Genomic DNA, 22,489 nt, shown 5'->3' on the forward strand with positions numbered 1-22,489 from the left:
TCTCACATATTAATTAGAGTGACAGAAACAACAGCTCAGGGATTCGGGTTCCCAGCCCATCTTGGTCTGCTTTCAAAGCCGCTGTTCTCGAAATTAAAAATTTCTTCTAACACCTTGAAAATCATCACATCATATCCCCTTGACATGTCGCTGCTAAGCATGAAATAATTGTTGTGGCGGTGGTGGTTGTTAGCAATACCTTTCATTTGGACAGAAATTTCATACATATCATTTAATGACCTGCCAAAAAACTTAGTGATGGTCATCAGAAAATTCTCTCCTCAGTTATACCAAGCTTTAGTGCAGTTAAATGACTTGAACAAAGTCATGTAGTTGATAAGTAGCACAGCCAAAGTTAAAATTTGGTTCCTCAGAGTCCAATAGAAAGAAAGTAATTTTAAAGATAATCAGCTATGGTTTTAAAGCACTTTAGAATTCAGAGAGCAGGTTCCCTCCACCACTGCATTTCATTCATTCGGGGGCCCTGGGAGGCAGGCAAACAGGAGGGAAACCTTGAGACAGGTTGTGAGATTGATATTATTGAGCATATTTGTATGATGGGTCCTTATCCTAGCTTCCCCAAAAGGCAGAGCCTGAGGCAAATGCTTACATGCTGCTGCTTTACTGGGGAGAGCTATCCCAGGGGAGCAGGAGAAAGAGAAAAGACAGTGAGGCAAAGAAGGAGGAAGAACATACGGGGGCTGTGATATTGATCTGACCACTGCTGTTTCATTATGACTAGTTGATCATAATGAAATAATGATGAGTAACCTGCATAAAGATGGCCAAATAACTGATCCTGCGGGATTGCCTTTTAAGAGGCCATACGAAGAATCTGTCTCTCAAAAAAGTCCCTCTAGGAGGAGAAAGGGAGAAGAACTTATCTACTAGGCACTGTGTTCCACTGATCAAAGGTTCACTGCATGGAGAGTTAACTTCCCAGCTCTCCTTGGTTGCATGGTGTCTTATGCCTCTGCAGCAACTGATGAGAGGCCCAGAGTACCATGTGGCAAGGTATCGTTGGCGTATGCTCAGGTGAAGCTGACTGACACAGGAGGAAGAGCAGAGCCCATGCAAAATTGATTGCAGTGGTGGCACCTGGGGTGAAACAAGTGGCGAAGGACCTGAAGAACAGGTGAAGCGAAAGGTGCCGAGCATAAGAGATGTTTGATACAACTATCAAGTAAGGTAACCAGTTCATTTACATCGGCAGAGTCCATCCATCCATCTATCCATCCTTTTACTCTCACTACATACAATGTTGCTAGCATTAAAATGCCAGTAAGTTCCAGGGTAAGGCATTGCAAGCAAGTCTGTTTGATTCTAGAGTATATATTTTCATCATAACACGATGTCTCTTATGTATATGTCCATAAATGTGAAACATAAGAGTACACAGACAACATCCCTGAGAGTTATTGAAAGACTCTTCTCCTTAATAGGAAGAACATACTCAAATTGGGTGGACAGTAGAATCAAAATCAAAGGACTATGAAGCAGAGGTAATCATTTGAGTAACCTGCATAAAAAGGGCCAAATCCTAGAGAGCAAAGGACTTAGTAGATGCTTAAAAACCATTCTCAGATTTATAATTCACCCCAGGTTTGGGGCACAACTATAGGAATACACGAAGCCACTGCCTCAGTATTACAAAATGAGGGTCAAGATATGACTCCATGATGAGGAGGGGTGGCAGAAGGAGAGGCAGGTAAGTGGGGCAGTGTCAGTCACTTGTTCTGGAAGCAGGGGTCAGAAGCTTTAGTAATTCCAGTAATAATACCAACAAGGGTGATAATGAACATCATTAAACATAGCCTCTATGTTTTCCATATAAATCTTTTATAATATTTCTTCTATAATCTCCATGACTTTATAAACAGTGACAAGTAGGAAATAACTTACTAGAAATCAATGATGATTAATGTTGGAAAACTTTCAGAAGTGCATTCATTCAACAAACATTTATTGAATGTCTACCATATGTTAAATTCAGAGTTCGGCACTGGAATTATCTTGGATTATAAATACGTGAGCCATAGGCTCCAGGAGTTGAGTTTAGGGCAGCCATGACAAATAGGCTTCATCTTCTGAGGTCATGTCTAAACTTGTCATGAAAGAGTTGCATCAGTTATTAGCAGTTTCTGTCCTGGGCCCTGGGACAGAGACCAGTAGCACATATGCCATGTATTTCATATTTCTTGAGATATACTAATCTACTTAATCCTCTGGATGATTGTAGGTCTTCCAGAAGGCCATAAGGATTTCAATTTAGAAGTTCTCGAGTTCAAAAACAAGGAGCCCAACTGATAAGAAAATAAAACGTCATTCAAACAACAGATGGTAGTCTGGCGGGCTGTCCCTCTGTCCACAGGGTTCCTGCAGTAATTCGCCCCCTGAAACAGTAATAATTTCCTCCTAAAAAGAAAAAAAAAAAGAAATATTCACTTTTAATTAAGAAATGGAAATAAACATATACCAGAGAGAGACTAGTTCAATATAGAAAGACTATGTATGTCTGTCTCCTTCTCACTCAAATTTCTAGAAATGACAGAAAAAAATCTGCTTTTAAAAATAAATTTAAAAACATATGGAAAAAGAAGAAGAAAGGCCATCAACAGAGCAAAAATGTTGAAAAACACTTGAAAACCAAAAGATACACAGGATGAGGTTTTCAGAGGGGTTAATGTGGGGCAGAGACTAGAGCAAGTATCAGTGAGACAGGTTGGAGACCCCCAGACAGCAGAGGTCTTTGCCTCAGGCAGGTCAGAAAGTAAGGAGAGGCACATAGTTCCTCGGGAAGCCAAAGAGACCCACAAAGTTCAGATGCTCCCATGCCCAAAAGATGAACTACTCCCTATCAACCCTATCCCTGACAGTATAAAGACACTGAATTTGGAAAACAGAAACTGTATCCACTGGTGGATAAACAGGAAATTCGAAGTTCAAAGGTCACTTCCTAGCTCAAAATTTATAAATATTTAAGGAAAATCATAACCATGAAAGAAAGATGCCAAATTCAACAAGAGAAATGTTGAATTCCCAAGAAAATAGCAAGTTTATTACAAAAACAAAAAAAACAAAAAAAACAGAGCCTTTAAAAGATAGGTACTAATCTCCCCAGTAGAATAAGAAGATAAATCATCCATGAAACAAGAGTGGGCTATTATTTAAAAAAAAAAAAAAATTAAAGAACCTGGAAATGCAAAGGGATGCCTACTTAAATTACAAGAAAAATTTCAATAGAAGAACTGAAGACCAGAACGAATATAACTAAAGAGCAATTTAGTCACTGGAAGAATTGATGCATCAATAAGAAAGAGACATCTAAGTAGAAAAATGGACAAAGGGTATGACCAGACAATTCACAGAAGAAATCCAAGTGGCCATTAAACATATGAAAAGAGCCTCACCATCAGTAGTAATAGGAGAAATGCAAGCTAAACAACAGTGAGATTCAGTGTCTGCCCATCTGATGGGAAAAAATTAAAATGACTTATAATTCCTAGAATTGATAGGGAAATAGCCTCATATAGTTTTGGCAGGACCATGAGTTGGCACTACATTTTTGGAGGGCAATCTGGCATATTTTTTCAAATTAAAATGTGCATAGTCTTCTATCCAGCAATTCCAGTTTGAGAGATTCATCTTAGAGAAATACTCGCACATGTGCCCAAAGTGACATATACAAGAAGTCTCTGCAGCACTGTTTGTGATCAGGAAAACCTGGAAGCTATGCAAGTGGTCATCAAAAGGAGGATATATAATTAAATTGTAATATATATCCATACCACGGAACACCATAGGCATTTACAAGGATGTGATACATGTATTGACACGAAAAGATCTCATAGACATATTTTAATAACAGCTAAGATCCTGATAACTTACAGATGTCAGGTATATTGTTTTAGAATTTTACAGTGATATCTCATTGAAACCTCACAGTGACCCTAAGAAGTGAGTGCTATTATTAAACCCATCTTAAAGAGGAGGAAGCTAAGATATAAAAGTTTGAGTTGTCCAAAGTCACACACAATAATGAAGTTGGGATTTAAAAGTTGGCAGCCTGATTCTAGGGACCATGCTTTTACAAAATACATTCTATGATATATTAATCACGTTAAAAATCAAAACGTCAAGCTATTGGTAAAGGATTATCCAATTTATGTGAAAAATAATAAAACTATGTATTTCCTTATGTACACAAATTTCTGTGTTAATACCCAGGAAATATTTGGATAGGTACAGGGTAAAGTGATAATTCAAGGTGGAAGGCAGAAATGGACAAGGCTTTCACTTTGACTGTATTTGATTGTTCTTAGAATGTAATCATAAATTAATGTGTAATTAAAATTTTAACTTATAAAACTGGCCACTGGAACCCCGCATGGGCATAGATGAATAATCTTTACTGTTAGAAACTAAAATGGCAGTCTCAAAGTTTAAATTTGGGAAAGAGCGAAGACCTTCAAGGACATGTAGGCTAGCAGGAAACTGTCACAGCATCTCTGAGAGATGGACATTTACCCTTTGCATGTATCCTTGCAGAGACACAGAGCTCATCACTGCTCAAAGCAGCTTATCTAGATCAGGGAAAGCAAACAATGTGGTTTAGGGGGAAAGCACAAGCTTTCGAGGCGCACAAGCTTTCGAGGCACACAGCCTGAGGCTTAACACCTGGACCCAGCTGGTACCAGCCATGAACACTTAGACAAGTTACACACATTCCCTTTCCTGATCTGTGAAATGGGAACAATATGCCTCCCTAACAGAGCACTGGTAAGATTAAATGAGAACATGGATGTAGAGCAATAATCACAGCACTTAACATAGAGAAGGGACCAGTATCCACACATCCCTTCCATTTCTCTTTCTTAATAGCTGTTAAAAGGCTCTTCCCAACACAAACGGAAATCCTGTTTAGTCTTGATCCTGGTCAGTCTAGTCTTCCAGGCAGTCCTCTTCTCTCAGTGTGTAGGTATTTGCAAATGGGTGATTTTCTACATACTTTACTTATAAGGTCAGATTAAGAGCTGTCCCTAGAGCCCTGGGGACATCAATGAAGAAAAAGCAATACAAATCCAAGAGTCCCTATTTTAGCAAAAGCCCAGTGACACAGTCAAGTAATGCAGTGGAACTTTCTACACCTGCAAAGCTCGGGTAGTTAGTGGACCCCTGAGCTACTACCACTCTGTCTCGGAAACCTTGGCTTCTGTCCTTCTGGGTCACCAAGTTCCACCTTTGTCTTTCTCCCAGTTATTACTGATGCCAACAGCCACATTAACACAGAAATTGCTTTTTTCTACATGTATTATTAGAAGGCAACATCTTTTTCAATGTGAGGTTCACAATAAGGGAATAAATAACAAAAAGAGTTCCGGGAAACGAGAACTTCCATAGTACTTTACAGTTACAGAATGTTATGTACATCATCTTCTCATTTAATGCTCATATGATCTGAGCTGAGCATTATTTACATCTATTTGCCCAACTAGGAAACTAAACTTCAGTGAGACTAAGGAACCTGTCTAAAGTCACATATTTAATAAGTGATAGGGCTGTAGTTGGAACAAGAGACACAGAACTCTACAAGGAAAGTTTCTCTGACCAAAGAGTTGCCTGCTAGGATGTAGCCAACTCTACAAAGTTGTCAGGAGCCTGCCTAGAATGTCCTCGAGAGGAATAATCTGGGAATGAGTTGGGGATGAGACATAGGCTTAGACAGAAGGTTAGTCAACCAGCCCCTAAGTGTTGACAGTAGGGAACACTCAGGTACTCAAGGTGAGAGGAGGGCTAGGGACTAAGGTTAGAGATCCCCATGTGGGTCAGAAGATAAGCCAGAGAGAAGACCTAGATTAACTGGTTTAGACAAACTCTGGTCTCTTCTACCCTGATGTTCCATATCCTATGACCCTAAGCACTTCTAGGGCTGCCTACTCACTCTCCATCACCAGATCTTAGAATGCCTGCAGCCTGGCTCTCCCTTTTGCTCAAGTTTCTAACAGTTTCACCCCCAACCAGCACCTCTAAGAGCGATACCTTGTGAAAATCTATGAGATCTGTGAGCGTCGCGTGGCGATTGGGGTCCACTCCCAGGAAGCTGTAAAAATCCCCAGAGGCATCCACGAGAAAGTGCTTGAACCCTTTCTGCAGGCGATAGGAGAGGGTGTAACCCCAGATTTTCTCACTGACCCGGACCAGAAACGCTCCCTCGGTCATGTTCTCAAGGAGATCTTCTGCATCTTCTCGGCTAATAATTCCTGGTTTAAAAAAGAAAAGAGAAAAACAAAACAAAACAAAAACTCAGCAGGTTCTAGAACTCTTCCCCCATCACACTCTCCCACTCATCCTGCTCCTTAGCTTCTGTCAGAGGAAGGGAGGAGGCCTCAGGGGTTGTCCAGCATTTACCTCAGACCCCTGAGGGGTCATCTTGGCCCAAAGCAACCAACTGTGAGCCTAGGGGCAGTTTCTACTAGGACCTGAGTTTAACATGCTTTTCCTCTAAATTAAGCCACACTAATTCGGATGAATTGAGTAATCAAAGAATTAGTAATGAGCCAGAATTATAGCATCTATTGGTTACAAATAGAAGTCAACAAGCTCTGCCCTGTGGAGAGCCTTAAGAGTCCTGCCTTAATAACAAGGCCAGGGTGACTTATGATGCCTGCCTCAGTTATTTCTCTGGTACTCTTAAACGAGTGCCCAAAAACAGTATTTCCTCTTAAAAAGTAAAAAGACTTCCTCCCTCTACCTGTGGACACCAGGCAAACAGTTTCTTAACAGAGGCACATAATTCAGCTTTACTTTAGCTCAAAGAACAAAATTTTCTCAGTCCTACACAATGTGGTTTCACCACAGTATAAAAGCAATGTCTGGCCTCGGAGTGGTTTGTATGTCAGTAGCAACCTCGTGAAAGGCTTTTAGAGCACCTCTCTCATCTGGGTAGTGTACATTTAGTGGATGGGCTCTGGAGGGCGGGGAGGTGGGAAGAGGGGGCAGTCAGAAGACCTAGATGACCTTTTCAGACTCTGCCCTCACCTGGCTATATGATCTTCAGCCAAGCCCTTAATTCTCCATTGTCCTTGACATTTAAGTGATAATCTTAACCCATTTACTTCAAAGGCACGTTATGACTTTCAAGTCACATAAAGAATTGAAAATCACTTCATGAAGTGAGAAGAGCTGTGGAAAAGCTGGCTACTGTTATCATCTGTTATTTTGGGGAAGAGGTGAATTGCAACAAATTATCCTTTTACACACCCACTTGTTTACCCTCTGCATACATTCAATGGGATTATTATTGCCAGTGGCATACTAGAGAGTAGAAGGTAGCTGGGCTGCTCATCCCCATGACCTTGAAAGGCACTACATACTTATGACTTCTCCCGCACTGCATTCCTGATGCCACTTCCAATCTACCTGTAGGCATGCTCCCCTCCCATTTCTCTCCTACTTAACAGGAGGCACAGCAGGATTTTCTTCATGCCCAAAGCAGAGGATAAGGGCAACCACTCTGTCTTTTGAAAAAAAGCCAGCACAATTGGAAGCTATCTTTTTCCTCTTTGCCCAAGATTTACCAAGGGACAGTCAAGCCAGCCACCCCATCTCAATCAGGATATAATATATAAGTAAAAAACTTATATAGGCAGAGAGAGGGAGGGAAGGAAGTGGGAGCTCTCCCACCAACTGGACACACGAAGAATCACACATGCATCTCAAGCAGCAGGGAAGATACCCTGGGGCTGGCCCCTGGAGGGCCTTGGTGGCTTCATCCAAGACAGGCAAAAGAAGATGAAAGGGCACTTTGGAAATGTCAAAAGATTCAGCACTGTCCCTCACTCACCACTCTGCCCCATCACCAGAGGTCCTGGACCTTAAATGTAGCTGGTATGGGAGGCAATTAAGGGGAGACACAGGCAAAGTAGGGGCTGAGAAGAAGACTAAGCAGAAGATATCATCCCCTCATCCCCATCCCAGGCACTTCAAGCTGAAGCCCAGCCTAGACTAGGAGTTGGAGAGAAGTTGAGTGTTACATTGGGTGGGAGACTGAACAGTCATATTAGAATATGATTTTTTTTTTAATATCTAAAAGTGACCAGTAATTCCAAAATGACAATGCATGTCTCTCTACCACCTAAATCCCTCAAACAGCCTCCCACTGACCTCCAGCAGAGTACGCCTCAGGAACAAAGGACACTGGGCCCCTGACCTGTCCCACTTACCTCTCTAGGCTTATGGCTGGCTCATCTCACGCACCCTTACCCTTACTTCCTGCTCTCCACAAGCCTCCCTGTGCAGAAGCCTCAACCTCACTCCCAGCCCCCTTTGTCCAGATGACCCCGAATCTGCACAGAAGGATTCCTCTTTTCTCCCAGGAACCACAGGCTACTTGTTGCCTACATGCCATCTTTGTACAAGTTAGAAAAAGATGTCCATCTGAGTGGTTGAATTAGAAAAGGGTGCCTCTCTGAGCCAGAACGGCAAAGTTCACATTTCTGCATTTCAAATCCCAACCAGCCCTCTTGGCAAGGTCCCTTTATTGAGTGTACAACCTGCTCAACCGTACCAGAAAATGGTTTCTATCCCGGGAGGCGACAGGGACATCCCATCCTGGGGCTTTCATAACATCCTGTCTAAACTCTACAGTATATTAGTAAATGGGCTATGGACAGCTCAAGCACGGAGCCTGTAGTAGCCGTGGGAACACGCTGCTCAAGCCTCCCTTCAAGACTCTGCTGCAAGGAGCAGCATGGGGAGCTGACAGCCTCCAGCTGCTGCACCTTCAGGATCCATTGCTGAGACGTGCTCTACCCAGGCTGCTTCCAGCATAGGGAGTACTAGACCGGGTGCCCCCTGACTCAGAGCACAGGGGTTCTGTGACTGAGCATAGGAGTACTATAGCTGCCATTCCTACCAATGTAGGTTTCCTCTCATGAGCAATCTCTGCTCCGGGGCTTCCCCATGGCCTGACCGACATTTTCTTTGCATTGTACTCTAGTACCAGACTCTTCCACCAAATCGTCCTTCCTTCCTTCTCTCCCTTCACAGGTGTCAGACCTGCAGCATGTCTGAAGCCTCTCCCACCTTCTCCTGCTCCATCTCCCCTTTCTCCTTCACAGGCATTTCCTCAAATAAATCTCTTGCGCTTCTGCTTCCTGAAAGACCCAAATGGACACTGAAACCTTATCTTTGTGCTCCAAGTTCCTGGGATGTTGGAGGGCTTGTTTGAAGCAGAGATCAAGTTCATAGGCTAAAATTACAGCTCAAGTATTTGATCAGTTGGTGGCCTTGGGCAAGTTATATAAGTCCCTCTGAAACCCATTTTAATGTCCTCATCTATTAAGCAGTACTGATAATGCTACTTACATCATAAGGTTGTTCAAGAATTCATTAAATTAATGCATGAATGTGTTTATCACAGTGCTTAAGAACGTAACATCTGTCTAATACAATGTAACTCATTTATACTGGATACACTTAGCATACTACACATGTGCTAGTGTGAGGTGCTACCTTGTGCTGGTAGTGGTACTGCAAGGCTGTGCTACCCACACCCCACACATCCAATCTTCTCATTAGAGGCTGCTGAGGGTAACTTCCTCTAAATGAGACTGTCCCTGAGCCCCAGCCTATACCATTCCTAGGGGACTCTCCAGGTGTCTCCATAGTAAGTATCTGTTTATTCTGCTCTCTCTTTGATACTTACCTAGATATCAAAATTGCTATTTGGCCCAAGACCAAAGGTGATGCAGTCTCATAGTTCAGGATGGCAAAGACCATTTCACAGAAAGCTCAACCCCCAAGAGAATCTATTGGTGGCTGGGGCACATGCAGAATACTTGCGAGGAGAAGCTGTATGTTTCTCTGCCTCATTCACTCTATTCTCCCCACCTCTTCCTCTCCCCTTGGATCACCTGTAAGCCAAGTATTCTGGGAAGAAAACATTAATCATATCCCACCCCATCCCACCTCTGCTCCTTCTAAACATTCTGTGATCTGGCTAAGGAAAGAGGAGAGGGCTTCACCTCGCTGCTCTGGCCAGAGAGAGAGCACACCATCAGGATAATGAAAACTTTCTAACTCAGCTAATGACCAGGGATGGTTGAGGCATGTGGCCTTACCAGATGATGGTCCAGATGATGGTGGTTCTAGAATGATTACTGGAGAACGCAACTACAAGTTGCTTCAAAGCCAATTCTCACCCCCAGACAAAAGGAAATGTAGTTTTCTCTGTAGTTTTTCTCCTTCCTTTATTTCTTCCTTTTTTCTTTCCTCTCTTTAATAAATATTTATTAAGCACGGTTTAGGAACCACACCCCATGCCAGGTACCTGAAAGTCAGCATTGAATGAGAAACAGTTTCTACCTTTCAAAAGCTCTGGCTCTGGACAGAAATAAAGATAGGCATAAATTTTTTTAAAAAGCTCACTATAACTAATGGTTATAAAGGCCACATGGGGTATGGCCTCAACTGCTGTGGTTGCACCTAGGGAAGGTGCTCCATCCAGCTCTGGAGCCCAGGGATGGAAGTGACAGTTAGACTGAGAACAGAAAGGTTAAAACAGAGGGGTAAGGCAAGGAGGGCAGTTTGCAAAAGAAATTAGCACCTGGTTCTTTACAGCTTGGAGGGACGGCTGCAGTAGCAGCTGGGCAGTGGCAAGACGCATAGAGGTGGCAGGGGTCAGGCGCTCCATACCATTAAAAGAATTACAGACTTAATTCTGAGGGCAATGGGGAGATAAATAGAGGAATAGGAGAATGTTCAAGGGTGAAAAATGGATTCAAAGGGTGTAAATTGAAGGCATATAAGCCAGGGATTTCAACCCAGTGAGGGGCTTCCTCATCTAAGGATTGTTTCACAGTTGCATTTCTATAATTGTAGCATTGAAATCCAGCTCCGAGGCCACTAGGATGCCAGAAATGGCTGCCCTTAAGGGGCAGAGAGGCAAAAGGACACAGTGAGGGTCACATGAGAAGCTTCCTGCCAGAACCAGCACTGGGCACCATCTGGGCATTCTGTAGCCCTCATTTCATCAGTCTCCCTAACAGCCCTTATAACTGAGGACACTGAGCATCAGCAAGAGAAGTGACTTACCCAAGGTCACAGAGCTATTAAGTGGTGGAGCCAGAATTTGAACTCAGGTCCTCGGACTCCAAGTCCAGTGCTCTTTGCTCTACACCATGTTATCTCATGCAGAGGACAGTAAGTGCTGTGAAAGACACAAGAAGCAGGGAGATTAATGAGGCCTGTAGAAGTCAGGGCAGGTCTCGCAGAGGCAATGAAGGAAGATATGAAGTGGGTCTTGAAGGCTGGGTGACTCTGTGTGAGCAGTGAGGAGTGGTGATGAGGCGCAAGGGGAAAAGAAGGGATAAGATGACTGAAGAGTCACAGTGAAGACTAAGAATGACACATCCATGCGACATTTATATAAATGTAACATAAGAGAAGTTTAATCGAAGTCTCAGGAGGGTAAGAAACATGGAGGATGGAATGAAAGGGCTAACACATGTATAATCTGAACCACAAAGAAGAGAGGAGAATGGAGAAGAGGCAACATTTGAAGAGTGAATGGTGGAGAATTAATCAAAGACACATAACAGTGAAACTGCACAAAGCTCCTCAATGTCTCATTTTGTCAACCAGAGAGAAAAAGTAGATTACCTACAAAGAAGAAACAATTAGACTAATGGTTGACTCCTCAGTTGCAACAATTGAAGCCAGAAGACAATGGGATAATATTCTCAGTGTGCCAAGAGAAAAATAACTGGGCTTAATGAAATTATCTTTCAAAGAGAAGGGCAAAATAAAGACATCTTTAGAAAAAAAATCTGAGAGTTGACGATTAAGGAAATTCTAAAGGAATATGATACTAGACAGAGACTCCAAGAAGCCAGAAGGAATGATGAACATAGATACTGTAGGTCAATTTTAAAAAAATAGATTAACTTACAAAATAATAATTATAATGGATAATTTGAGGGTTTTAAAACACAGAACCATAACACCGGACAACATCTTATCAGGAGAAAAATGATTGGAATTTAAAAATTTTGTTCATTTAGTAAAAGGGTAGAGCTATATATTAACTTTAGAATATGTTGATATGCATGTTAAATCATCTAAATAAACCACTAAGAGATAGGCATTGAGAGTGGTATAAACTCCAAACAACAGAGGTGGACAAATACAATGAGAAAAAAATTTTTTTCAATGAAGCGTGAAAGAAACTAATAACTGAAAAACAAATACACTATGGTTCAATTTCTGTTAAATTGAAAAGTCCACAAAGCTAAACACTATAGTGTTTGGAGATTAATATATAAACAATAAATAAAGCAAAGAAACAACGGACAAAATATTCAGGATAGGGATCATATCTGGTAGAAGAAAGAGAGCTGCAATGGTAAAAAGCACACAGGTGCTTCTAAGAATCAGTGATGTTTCTACTTTCCAGCTTTCTTTATGCCCTTCACACATATATGGGCATGCACTATGTATCCTCAATGTTTAATATTTAAAAATATTTTAATATTGTTGCTCTGCAGCTCCCCACACATCACCGCTATGACCTTCAAAATTGGTCAATGCCCTTTGGGGATTGGGGAGATTATCACCGAGAAATAAATGGTCACTAATGAGGTTTCACTGCCAAAGTGGGCTGTCTTGAGTCTCCAGAGCATGGTTCTAAGCACTGACTCACTCTAAAAGAGTCTGCTTTGATTCATTTTAGGTACACCAAGCATCAGTACTGTTTAAAAACTTTTCATGTAATTGTAATATGTAGCCAGATTTGAGACTTACTGAGCTAGAGAGTAAGCAGTCTTGCAAGCCAAGATTGGCAAGGAATTAAAAGTGATTTTGATGTTCTAGAAACTCCTTATATTCGAAGTAATAGTTATAAGTTTGGACACAAAGTTTTATAGACCTGCTCTAGAGGGATATAGGATAGATCCTTTTGAGAAGTCTCTGCCAGATAAGAGTTTTTCCCGGGCTGCGGCTGGGGCTGGGGCTGGGGCTGGGGCTGGGGTAGAGGGGGAGAAGAACTGAAAGGAATGCCCTCACTTACTCTTTGGCACCCCGCAGCCCAGAGAGACTGAGAAGGTAGCTTAAAGTAGAGGAGTCCTCTATGTCAGCTTTTGTGGAGAATTAGCAGGTGCTGTGTGTCTGCATAATGTAGCCCCAGTCAAGGAAAAATGGTGTGTTTGGAGAGAAAACAGTCTGGAGATGGTGGCTGCTGGCCTCCTGGTTCCTGTGAGGCACGGAGGGGATCCAGGACTTCTACTATGTTCTAGTGTGGAATTTGGAACATGAAGGTAGAGCAACTCTCACATATGGCTACATATGTAAATAAAGACTAGATCAGCCTTCTGGAGAGTGATTGGCATCCCTAGTCGAATTAAGTACTTGTATATCCTCTGGCCTAACAATTCCAACTCTGAGATACATTATAAAGAAATTCTATGCAAGTCTTTAAGAGTCCAGTGCAAGGAGCTTATTCAATTCTTAGATTAATTTATGGTGGTGATAAATTGGAGGCAATCTGGGTGTCCATGACTCAGGGAGTGGATGGGCAAAGTAGGTGGCTTCACCCTGTGGAGTACTGTGCAGCAATTAGAAAGAATAGATCAAAGGTACACAGAGCTTGGATCTCACAGCAGAGTGCTCAGTGAGGTAAAATAAAAAAATACGAATGAAGTTTAAAGCACCTCGCCTTTCATGCACATGTACATAAGTACAGAATAGCAGGGATGGATTCTGGGAATCTGTGGTGGCAGCAGTAGCATTTATCAATTTCTCCAAATCCCCAAATGAAAATATGCAAAGCAACTAAAGAGCAAAACCAAAGTCCATGGACTATGTTTATAACAAAACTAGGTGCCAAGTTATCCCCATGAACCCCAAATACAAATGGTGGTAGGAACAAATGACCAACACAAGACCTTCACGATACCAAGTATTTACACAAGAGGAAGAAGAAGAAACAACCAGGTGGCCAGTGGACCTGAGAGCACTGAACAGGAATTCAGTGGAACGCAGGAGGCCAACAGCCGCTGAAATCAAGAAGGGATGCACCTCCCCAGTTTTTGGCGCGTATGAGAAGGCCACAGTGAGACCCTCCTTCTACCATTGGGAATGGAATCAAAATTGAGAAAGATGGGGGCAAAGAGAAGGAAGAGAAGAAGAGGGTCCAGACCCACATGGGGGTGGGGAGCAGAGCCTGGCCATTCCAGGAAGCAAGCTGCCCAACAGGGGAGGAGGCTCCATGGAGCACAAAACACTTTCCTGGCCCTTGTTTCATTTGAACAGTTCAGGAAAACTAATTTCACATAAAAATTAGCCACAGAAAAGCATCAAGGTCAAATCAGATAAAACATTTTGAAGAGAAAAAAAGATTATAAAGAGCAGAATAACTTCCCTACGGGAGGTACATATACAATATGTATCTCTTGTAAATAAACACACAAGAACTCTTTCAATAGATACAGATTAAACTTATCAGAAAAGCTGCTTATTGAGGAGGAAAGAGAATGTGGTAGGAGAGTGGAGATAAAGACAACTGAGTAAATAAAGAAATAACGAATAGCCTTGTTTCTTCCAATAAACTATATTGGCAGGGAAGGGAAGAAGTGACCGATGAACTCAACCCTCAGGACTTACGGTTTGTTTTAAGGCAGAGATCTTTAAGGGCATGGTCCAGCTTCCTAAGAGGCCGCCAAGAAAAGAGACAAGGTGACTCCAGAACCTAGGCTTGGAAGTGGGCAGCCTCAGCTAACAGCAATTCATGGGAGTTACTAAAAGTCAGAAACTCAAGCAGGGGTCAAGGTAGGACCAAGTCAAGTTTGGGAGATGATCAATGTGGGGAAGAGGACTCTCAGGCCCTGGCTGTGCTTAGTATCCAACAATCAAAGGTGGTTCCAGCAGCCGTGGACTGTCAGGAGATGAGCAAAATCACAAGATAAGATCTAGAGATGAGCTGCTGACCAGGGCCTCCTTTGGCTCCTTCCCAAGGCCATGGGCTTCCCTTGCACCCAGACACCATTTGGGGAAGAGGAAAGGCAGGACTTTGAACTTAGAATGATTGAATATTTGCTAGAAAATAATTGAGTTAAATAAAAGAGACTCTTAAACCAGAGAAGACAGGATTATCTTTCACTGGAAATTTTAAGGCTTTTTTTTTTTTTTTAGGCATTAACAGGAAATACAGGTCCAGAGTTAGATGAAATCACTTATAAAAACAAGTAAATAAGTTTCGTCTTTTGCACATCCTTCTAGCAACAATTTAAAAGTTTAAAGGAGATATAGGTACACATCTAGACAGACCACGGTTTCTCAACCTAGGCATTATTGACATTTTGAGCTAGATAAGTGTTTGTCACGAGCCTATCCTGTGCATTGTAGTATGTTTAGCAGCATCCTTGACCTCTACCCAAGCCCATCCTGTGCATTGTAGGATGTTTAGCAGCATCCTTGACCTCTACCCACAAGATGCCAAGAACACCTCACAGGTGTCACAACCTAAACTGTCTTCAGACATTGTGAACTGTCCCTTGGGGCACAATAACGCACAATAACAACCCCCTTGAGAACCACTGACATGGAGATAGACCTAAAAGATCTCTGACAAATGAAAACTAAAGTTGTAGAAAAATAGTGCAAGAAAGATGGATTCCACAATAGTTTATATAGAAATTATCATAATTTTGTAAATATAAGATATATGAGTGCAAGGATTTGGTCTGTTTTGGTCCTACTATGGAACTTACTAGGCCCTCAGTATTGTTGAATAAATCATTAATTAATTAAAATTATAATCCCATATCTAGCATTTATGAAATACTGACACTATGCCATCCGCTGTGCTAAGTGCTTCATATACACTAGTTCAATCTTCATAATAATCCTTTGATGTAGGCACTTTTATTCACCCAATTTTACAAAATGGAAAATTAGGCTGAAAGAGATTGAGCTATTTCCCCAAGGTCTCACACTAGTAAGTGGCAGAGCCAGAAGAGAAGCAATACCCAGAAGGTCTGGTTTTGTCAGGGGCTGCACTCAAGGTGGCTTGAGAGTGGGGATAGTCACAAAACTCCATAAACAAATTGTGCCCAGTCTCCAGAACAGAGGCCTTTCTAGTTTGGATAGGAAGAGGCTGCAAGATTCAGTATAGTATCCTGTAGAAAGCAACACTAAACCAGACAAATCTGAGTTTCCAATCAGGTCACTGCCACTTATGGCCTGATTTGAGCAAATAAATGTCTCTTCAATGGTATGTGAACAAAAAGGGAGCTACAAAGCAGGCCTGACAAACTCAATGACCAGAAGTAATCACACAGGATCATTAAAATCTTACCTGGGAAGGTCATGGCGGATAATCACATCCCAGGCCTACAGCTTCCTTAGTGAAAAGTTAATCTTTATCCTAGTCGAGCCCTGTCCACTGTTCTTGTGCATCTAGGATAAGATGCCGTGTCCTCTTTCTACCCTACTGCGTGACAAGGTCCGGAGATGGGGACAGAGGCTTCAAGGAATGCATCGTCAAGAATGAGGACGTGACATGTGTTTAGGGATCATTGGTTTCTTAGAAACGATCCTATTAACAGGAGGAATCCGGGTAGCACAAATTCTAGTAAGTGTAAACATTGTACAAATGGATTTCCTCAAAATTGGCTTTGAGGAAAACATAGTAAATTCTCTGTGTATGGAATCAGCTCTAGTCACCCTGACGTGTCCAGAATGCGAAAACCCTTTATTTGAACAATTATTAAGAGAAATTCCTTTTGACGCGCCTCTTAAAGATGTTATAAATAAATTATAACAAGCTGAATTACTAGAACCAGTTTATACTCCTTTTCCCATGCAGTTAGTAGAAAAATTAGTAAAGGATAAGAAATTTACTCATAAGCCTGTGCCTACTATGGAAGGGCCTCCTTTTGGGGCCTAGTGGATAAATGGAAAACTCTAGTATCCACCTAGGGGGGCTAATAATATGAAAAGATTACCTGATCTTCCTTTGCCTTATACAGGAGCTTATAATAAAGATAGTATACATATAGTGAATAAAGATGGAATTCATGTCCCTTATAGTAGTTTAAGTTTCATAGAAAGGCTGGCTAGGTCAGGCACTCCTTGGTGCTTAAAAAACCAAGGAACAGAAACTTAGCTTATGAAAGCAGCGTTGGAAAACTGATTTTTATAAATATTTTCCTCATTACTGCACCAAGGAAACTTTTGAACAGCTATGAGAAAGGTTCAGCTTGAACTTTAGATATAGCATAAATCAAATAGCATTTAAAAGATTTCTTCAGGCAGAAAGAAGAACAATGTCTGCCCACAAGCTTGCTGTTATGAATACATCTATCTATCACCTTTACTTAAATCAAACTGTATCTTACGTAATAGATATAAGAATTAAAAGTTTAGATTGTTCCATCAGGTAGTTCTGTTCTAAAGATTGAGAGAAAAATGTACTAGTTAATCATGAATATTAATAATAATATACTCTATAAGATTTTCTGCTTCGCCTAACCACAGAAATTTAACTCTCTGCTACCTTAACTACAAAGTATAATCAAATGCCAAAATAAAAAGAATAAAAGTTGTACTCAAATCACAATAAAACGGAACAGTGTCACACCGCCTCTGAGTTGTGTAGTCGACTGTCTCCCGCGCCGACGCCTTGCCCACCTTCGGGGCCCCCTGGATCCTGTCGTGGCTGGACCGCAGCAATAAGATATCTTTAAAATGCCACAGTAATATTCTTTTCCAGACCCCTTAGAAACATATCCCCGGCAACAAAGCACAATGAGAGGGAAACCACATTGTTATCTTGTTGCTCACACATCATCTCTTTGTTGTAATTGTTTGATGTTAAATTAACTATCTTGTACCCACCAATGGAAAAGAAGTATGTCTCTGTCCATTTTGTTTTTTATACAACCTACAGATTTTCCCATTTTGCTTTCTCCCCACTCCTAAACCTACCAGCAACGGGTTTCATGTTTCCTTACATTTTCTCCTTTGATTCTAAATGTACAAAAAGAATTGTAACGTTGCTATTCCCTGCAGCACTCTCTCAGCCCTTTGAGATTTTGTTTCTAGGCAGGTCCTCAGTCTTTGGCTCAAATAAACTTTCTAAACCTTTCTTTAGGTTTGGACTTCTTTCCCCGACAGATAAGATGGATTCACGTTAGTACTGCCCAAAGTTATTGGCCATATCAAGTGAAACAATGCCAGGAAAACATTGGCAACTTCGACCATGGTGGCTGCTACTGCCAGGCTAGGCACAAACTCAGCCCAGCCTTGGCCTAAGTCACACAATTTGAGGGTCAGTGGCAGAAGCACAAAAGCTGAAATCTGGAAACTGAGGCAGAAGGCCACCATAAAGGTCGGGGCCCTTGATAAGGACTAAATGTGGGTGGAGAAGGAGGCTTTACACCTGAGCCACCCCACAAGTGCCCAGGGCTCATCTGGTCACTGGGCGTCAGAGACAATCTAATTAACTGCAGCGCCCCCTGTTGGGCGTCTGCAGAAAAAGACAAAGCCAAGGTCGGGGACAGAGACCCTTCAGGGCAGCAGCCCGATTTCCCCTGGTTGTACCTGGTAATGGTGAGAAGGCACGGAACACAAAAGGGAAGATATATTCTAGCATAGCAAAGAAATCCAGGTTGCTTTCACTCTCCCGATATCGCACATTAATGTCACGAACAGGCTGTTTGCAGCTAGCAGCCCCCGATTCCTCTCCATTACTGCGCATGAGCACAAATCCACAATGTGGTGTCCTTCCCTACCCCTTGCCTGTTCGTCCCCCGGCATTCCATGCAGATGCTCTCAACCACCGCCAACAACTTCACATTTGCTATCAAAATATTTATTCCATTGGCGCTAATCGGCGGCAGCCTCAGGAAAAGAAAGGTTCTTTAAGCATACTTTCAAAAGATGCTCTGTGATAGAGCCATAAATCCACGTGTTAGCAAATCCTGAAGCAAACCCGGGATTCAGTTTCCAGCCCTTCTTCTCCTCCATATCTGTCCCTGAAATCATTAACTCGGAATTGAACCTGAGTAACCAAGTGAGCTCCTTTTATTTCTCTGTTAGGGCTTCTCCCTGAAAGAAGGTCAGACGCGACCTTTTACTTTTTATGGATCTCAATTTATCTGATGTGCATATTTCTTAAAGCTGTCACTGCAGCTACGCCTCACCAGCTGACAACTCCTCCATTACCGCTTAGCTATTTCTCATTCATTTTTGTGAATTTCCTTCCTTATTGCCATGCATTCCAGACGATATCATTAAAGAGGCTGGAATTATTAAGCTCTTCATTCTCAAGAGTTTCTCAAAGCATCCTAAAGCCACAGAGATTGTGATGAATGAATTCAACTGCCTTCATTTTTTATAACTCCAATTGAAACTTAACCACGGCTAACTGCTGAGACAAGGATTTCACTGGACAAGCTTCTTCGTTCCATATATATTTATGCACAAGAAGCAATATCCCATGCCCACAACTGTCTGCTTCAAGCTGACATGCCAAGTTCAAATCTAATGCCACAATTCATGACAGAGAGTTGCAACTACCCAGTAAAATGACTTTTGAAACTGGTTACGCAGGACCCTGCGTAGCACTAACCTCAACTGGAAGTATAAATCTATTATTTGATTTATGCCAGTCTTGCTGATTGTGCTGAGAGTTTCACTAGGAGAATTGACAGGTTATCTTCTTCTCTGTGATAAACATCAATTGATCTTGCCCATTCAAGACCATTTGCCCTCCCGGCAAGGAAATAGTGACCTTCTTTGGGGGAGCCACACCCTCTCACTCAGTTTATGCAGTTGCAATAGGATGAACTCTACCCCACTCCAAGGATGGTCATGTCACTTAAGCCCGTATAATCAGAGAGCTCATCCCTCTGACTGTAATGATTGGTTCAGGAGTGGGCATGTAACCAAACCAGACCCAACAAGGCAGACTATTGGGACTAATCCTGCAACTATTATGAGAAAAGTATGCCCTCTCTTCTGCTGGGTTTGAACTAGGAGAATGCAGGCATGCAGCCACAGCCAATGTGTTGCTTGAGAATAAAAACAACATGGGGAACAACAGAGCTGAGAGATGGAGAGAGATCAGGTCCTTCGCCTAGATTAAGCAAAGCCTGAAGCTTGTCCTACCTTTGCGTTTTTCAGTCATATGAGCCAGTAAATTATCTTTTTTACTGTATTGGTTTGATTTTTCTGTTACTTGCAAGTGAATGTAAGTTCCATGGGGGCAGAGAAGTTGTCAGTTTTCCTCACCACCACATGTCCTGTACTTAGCACAGTGCCCAGCACACAACATGAGCTTAATATTAATAGTCAACAAATTAATTATTCAAATGTCTTACATAGGGAGCCTGCCTCCTAGTGCTCCTACCCAGGTACCTCAACAATCTCAAACGCTGACAATTTCCTGTCTTACTTCATTCATTTCATGAGGACTTTGCAGACTATATGGAGACTTGGATGGCATCCTTCAGCATTTCTATGGGAGGATGATGCCAGCTTCAGGAGGAGCAGACACTTGCACTGACTAGGAATAAGGCACGACAGCTGAAACAGCTGGTCCCACAATCTAGAGATGGCCGGATGTCTCCTAAAGGAACCACCATCTCTTCATCCTCAAGGAGACATCTTGGACTAGAAAGAAATTGACTCTCCTGAGCACTGTGTACCCCAGGGTCGTTACTTAACCTTAGGGGCCTCCAGTTCTTCACCTATGAAATGGCAACAAGGCTGCATTGCATCATGAATAAGAACATGGACTCTGGAGCCAGACCACCAGGGTTTGAATCCCACCATCCCTGCTTACTAACAGGGAACCACAGGCAAGTGGCCTTACTTCTCTGTGCCTCAGCTCCGTCATCTCTGAAATGGGGCTAATGCTAGTAGCAAGCGCACAGTGATATTATAAGGATTAAATAAGTTAACGTAAGCGAAGTGCTTAGAAGAGTGCCCATACACTATAAGCACTGTGTAACTAATTACTAGTATCATTACATCTTCTACAGAGTAGTGTGAGGAGTAAATAAAATACTGCATGTTTAATGTTTACTTGACATATAGCCAGCACAAAGTCATGATCAATAAGTGATCACTTAAAACATAAAAGCCAGTGTGACCCTACAGGTGAAACCAATCAACCACAGCCCATTGTTACCAAGTAGTGTACACCTGAGAAGGGGAACAAGGTTAGATGATCCCTGCCCAGAGATGCCACCAATCCAAGCAGTGCCTCTGTGCACCTCCAGATGGACATAGCCCAAGACAGGGTACAGGGCTTCAAAGCAGAGCAGGGACCTGGATTTCAGCCTCTCATCCCCTCAGTCAACATGCTCTCATGCGTGACAAAGTCTGCACATCTGTATGGCAGTGCTGCCCCTGACCACCTCCTACAAGTATAGGGAAGCCCCAGATACTCAGGTGCCCTCTTGAAGAAAAGCAGGGCCAGAGGGAATAAAATCCCAAAGACCTGGTCTTCCCCAAAGGAACTAAGTTAACTAAAAAGACTAAATCATTGAATAGGGTAAAGTTAAAATGGACACAAGTTCATTTTTTCCCCAATTACCTGAAGGGGAAATAGGGTTGGTAATACCCTCATGAGATTGGAGAAATTGCAGAAAAACTGTAGGAACTGCATTTTCTTTATGCTTGAAACATGGCTGCACAAATGTCAGTGGTGTGGGAGGCAGACAGTGTACTTGTGAAGATTAAAGGAGAAAACATACATCAATTGCATATGCAAGCCACATGGATCTCCTGCAGGAAGCATCTCTGGGCGAGAGACTCTCTCCTGCCTTGTGCACCCCTGAGGGCAGGCGAGAGGGAGTGTGACTCATAAGGCCCAAAAGCATAATTATTTTAAATGAAACCTGTAAGCAAGTGACTCTGGCATGTGAATCTATGAAGAACTTACTAAACAGAAGGTAATTTGAGTCTGATAAACTTTTAATAATTAAGTATAAATATTTCATGAGCCTTCACTTTCAGAAAGGCTTCTCAAATACTATAGTAACTGGACTTTATTCTTTAACAAATGTCAAAGCCACTATATTTGTTTCCCAGATGAGCAGAGAAAGAATGTCTCGTATTGGAAAGCTGAGGTGAAAAAAATCATATAATCTGATCTAATCCCATCAGACTGAACCACCCAAGCTTTCACATTTCTGACTGAGGGGCTATCTGGCCTAGTTTACACACCCCAGCAGTGGGTGCTCACAACTCCTAGAGGGAGATTATTCCAACTCAAGAAAACTAACTGCTGAAAAGTCAAACGATACCAAAGTCAGCACCTCGTGATTTTCACCAAGTGCTCTGTGTCCTCACCTTAAGGTCCCTTATGGGTTGGGGGACATTAGCGGTTTGAAGACAGTGGATGTGCCCTCCACCCCAAACCTTCCTTTTCAACCCCATGCCTGTTCTCATGTTTTTCTAGTGAAGCCAATGGCTCTAGACAAGC

General features: G+C 42.2%; 1 protein-coding gene across 1 annotated transcript in view; it reads right to left on the reverse strand.

The window, feature by feature from the left end:
* Window positions 1-1,822: 1,822 nt before the first annotated feature.
* The window catches only part of SH2D4B (SH2 domain containing 4B), a 97,406-nt gene continuing 76,739 nt past the window's right edge, over window positions 1,823-22,489 (reverse strand). The window contains exons 7-8 of the mRNA XM_015592206.2: window positions 6,040-6,260; window positions 1,823-2,415 (exon numbers count right to left, since the gene is read on the reverse strand). Coding sequence (XP_015447692.1) covers window positions 2,323-2,415; window positions 6,040-6,260 — 314 coding nt within the window. The 3' untranslated portion in view covers window positions 1,823-2,322. The remainder of the gene's footprint in view (window positions 2,416-6,039; window positions 6,261-22,489) is intronic.

Source organism: Pteropus alecto, unplaced genomic scaffold (assembly GCF_000325575.1).
Source record: "Pteropus alecto unplaced genomic scaffold, ASM32557v1 scaffold155, whole genome shotgun sequence".
Classification (NCBI taxonomy): domain Eukaryota; kingdom Metazoa; phylum Chordata; class Mammalia; order Chiroptera; family Pteropodidae; genus Pteropus; species Pteropus alecto.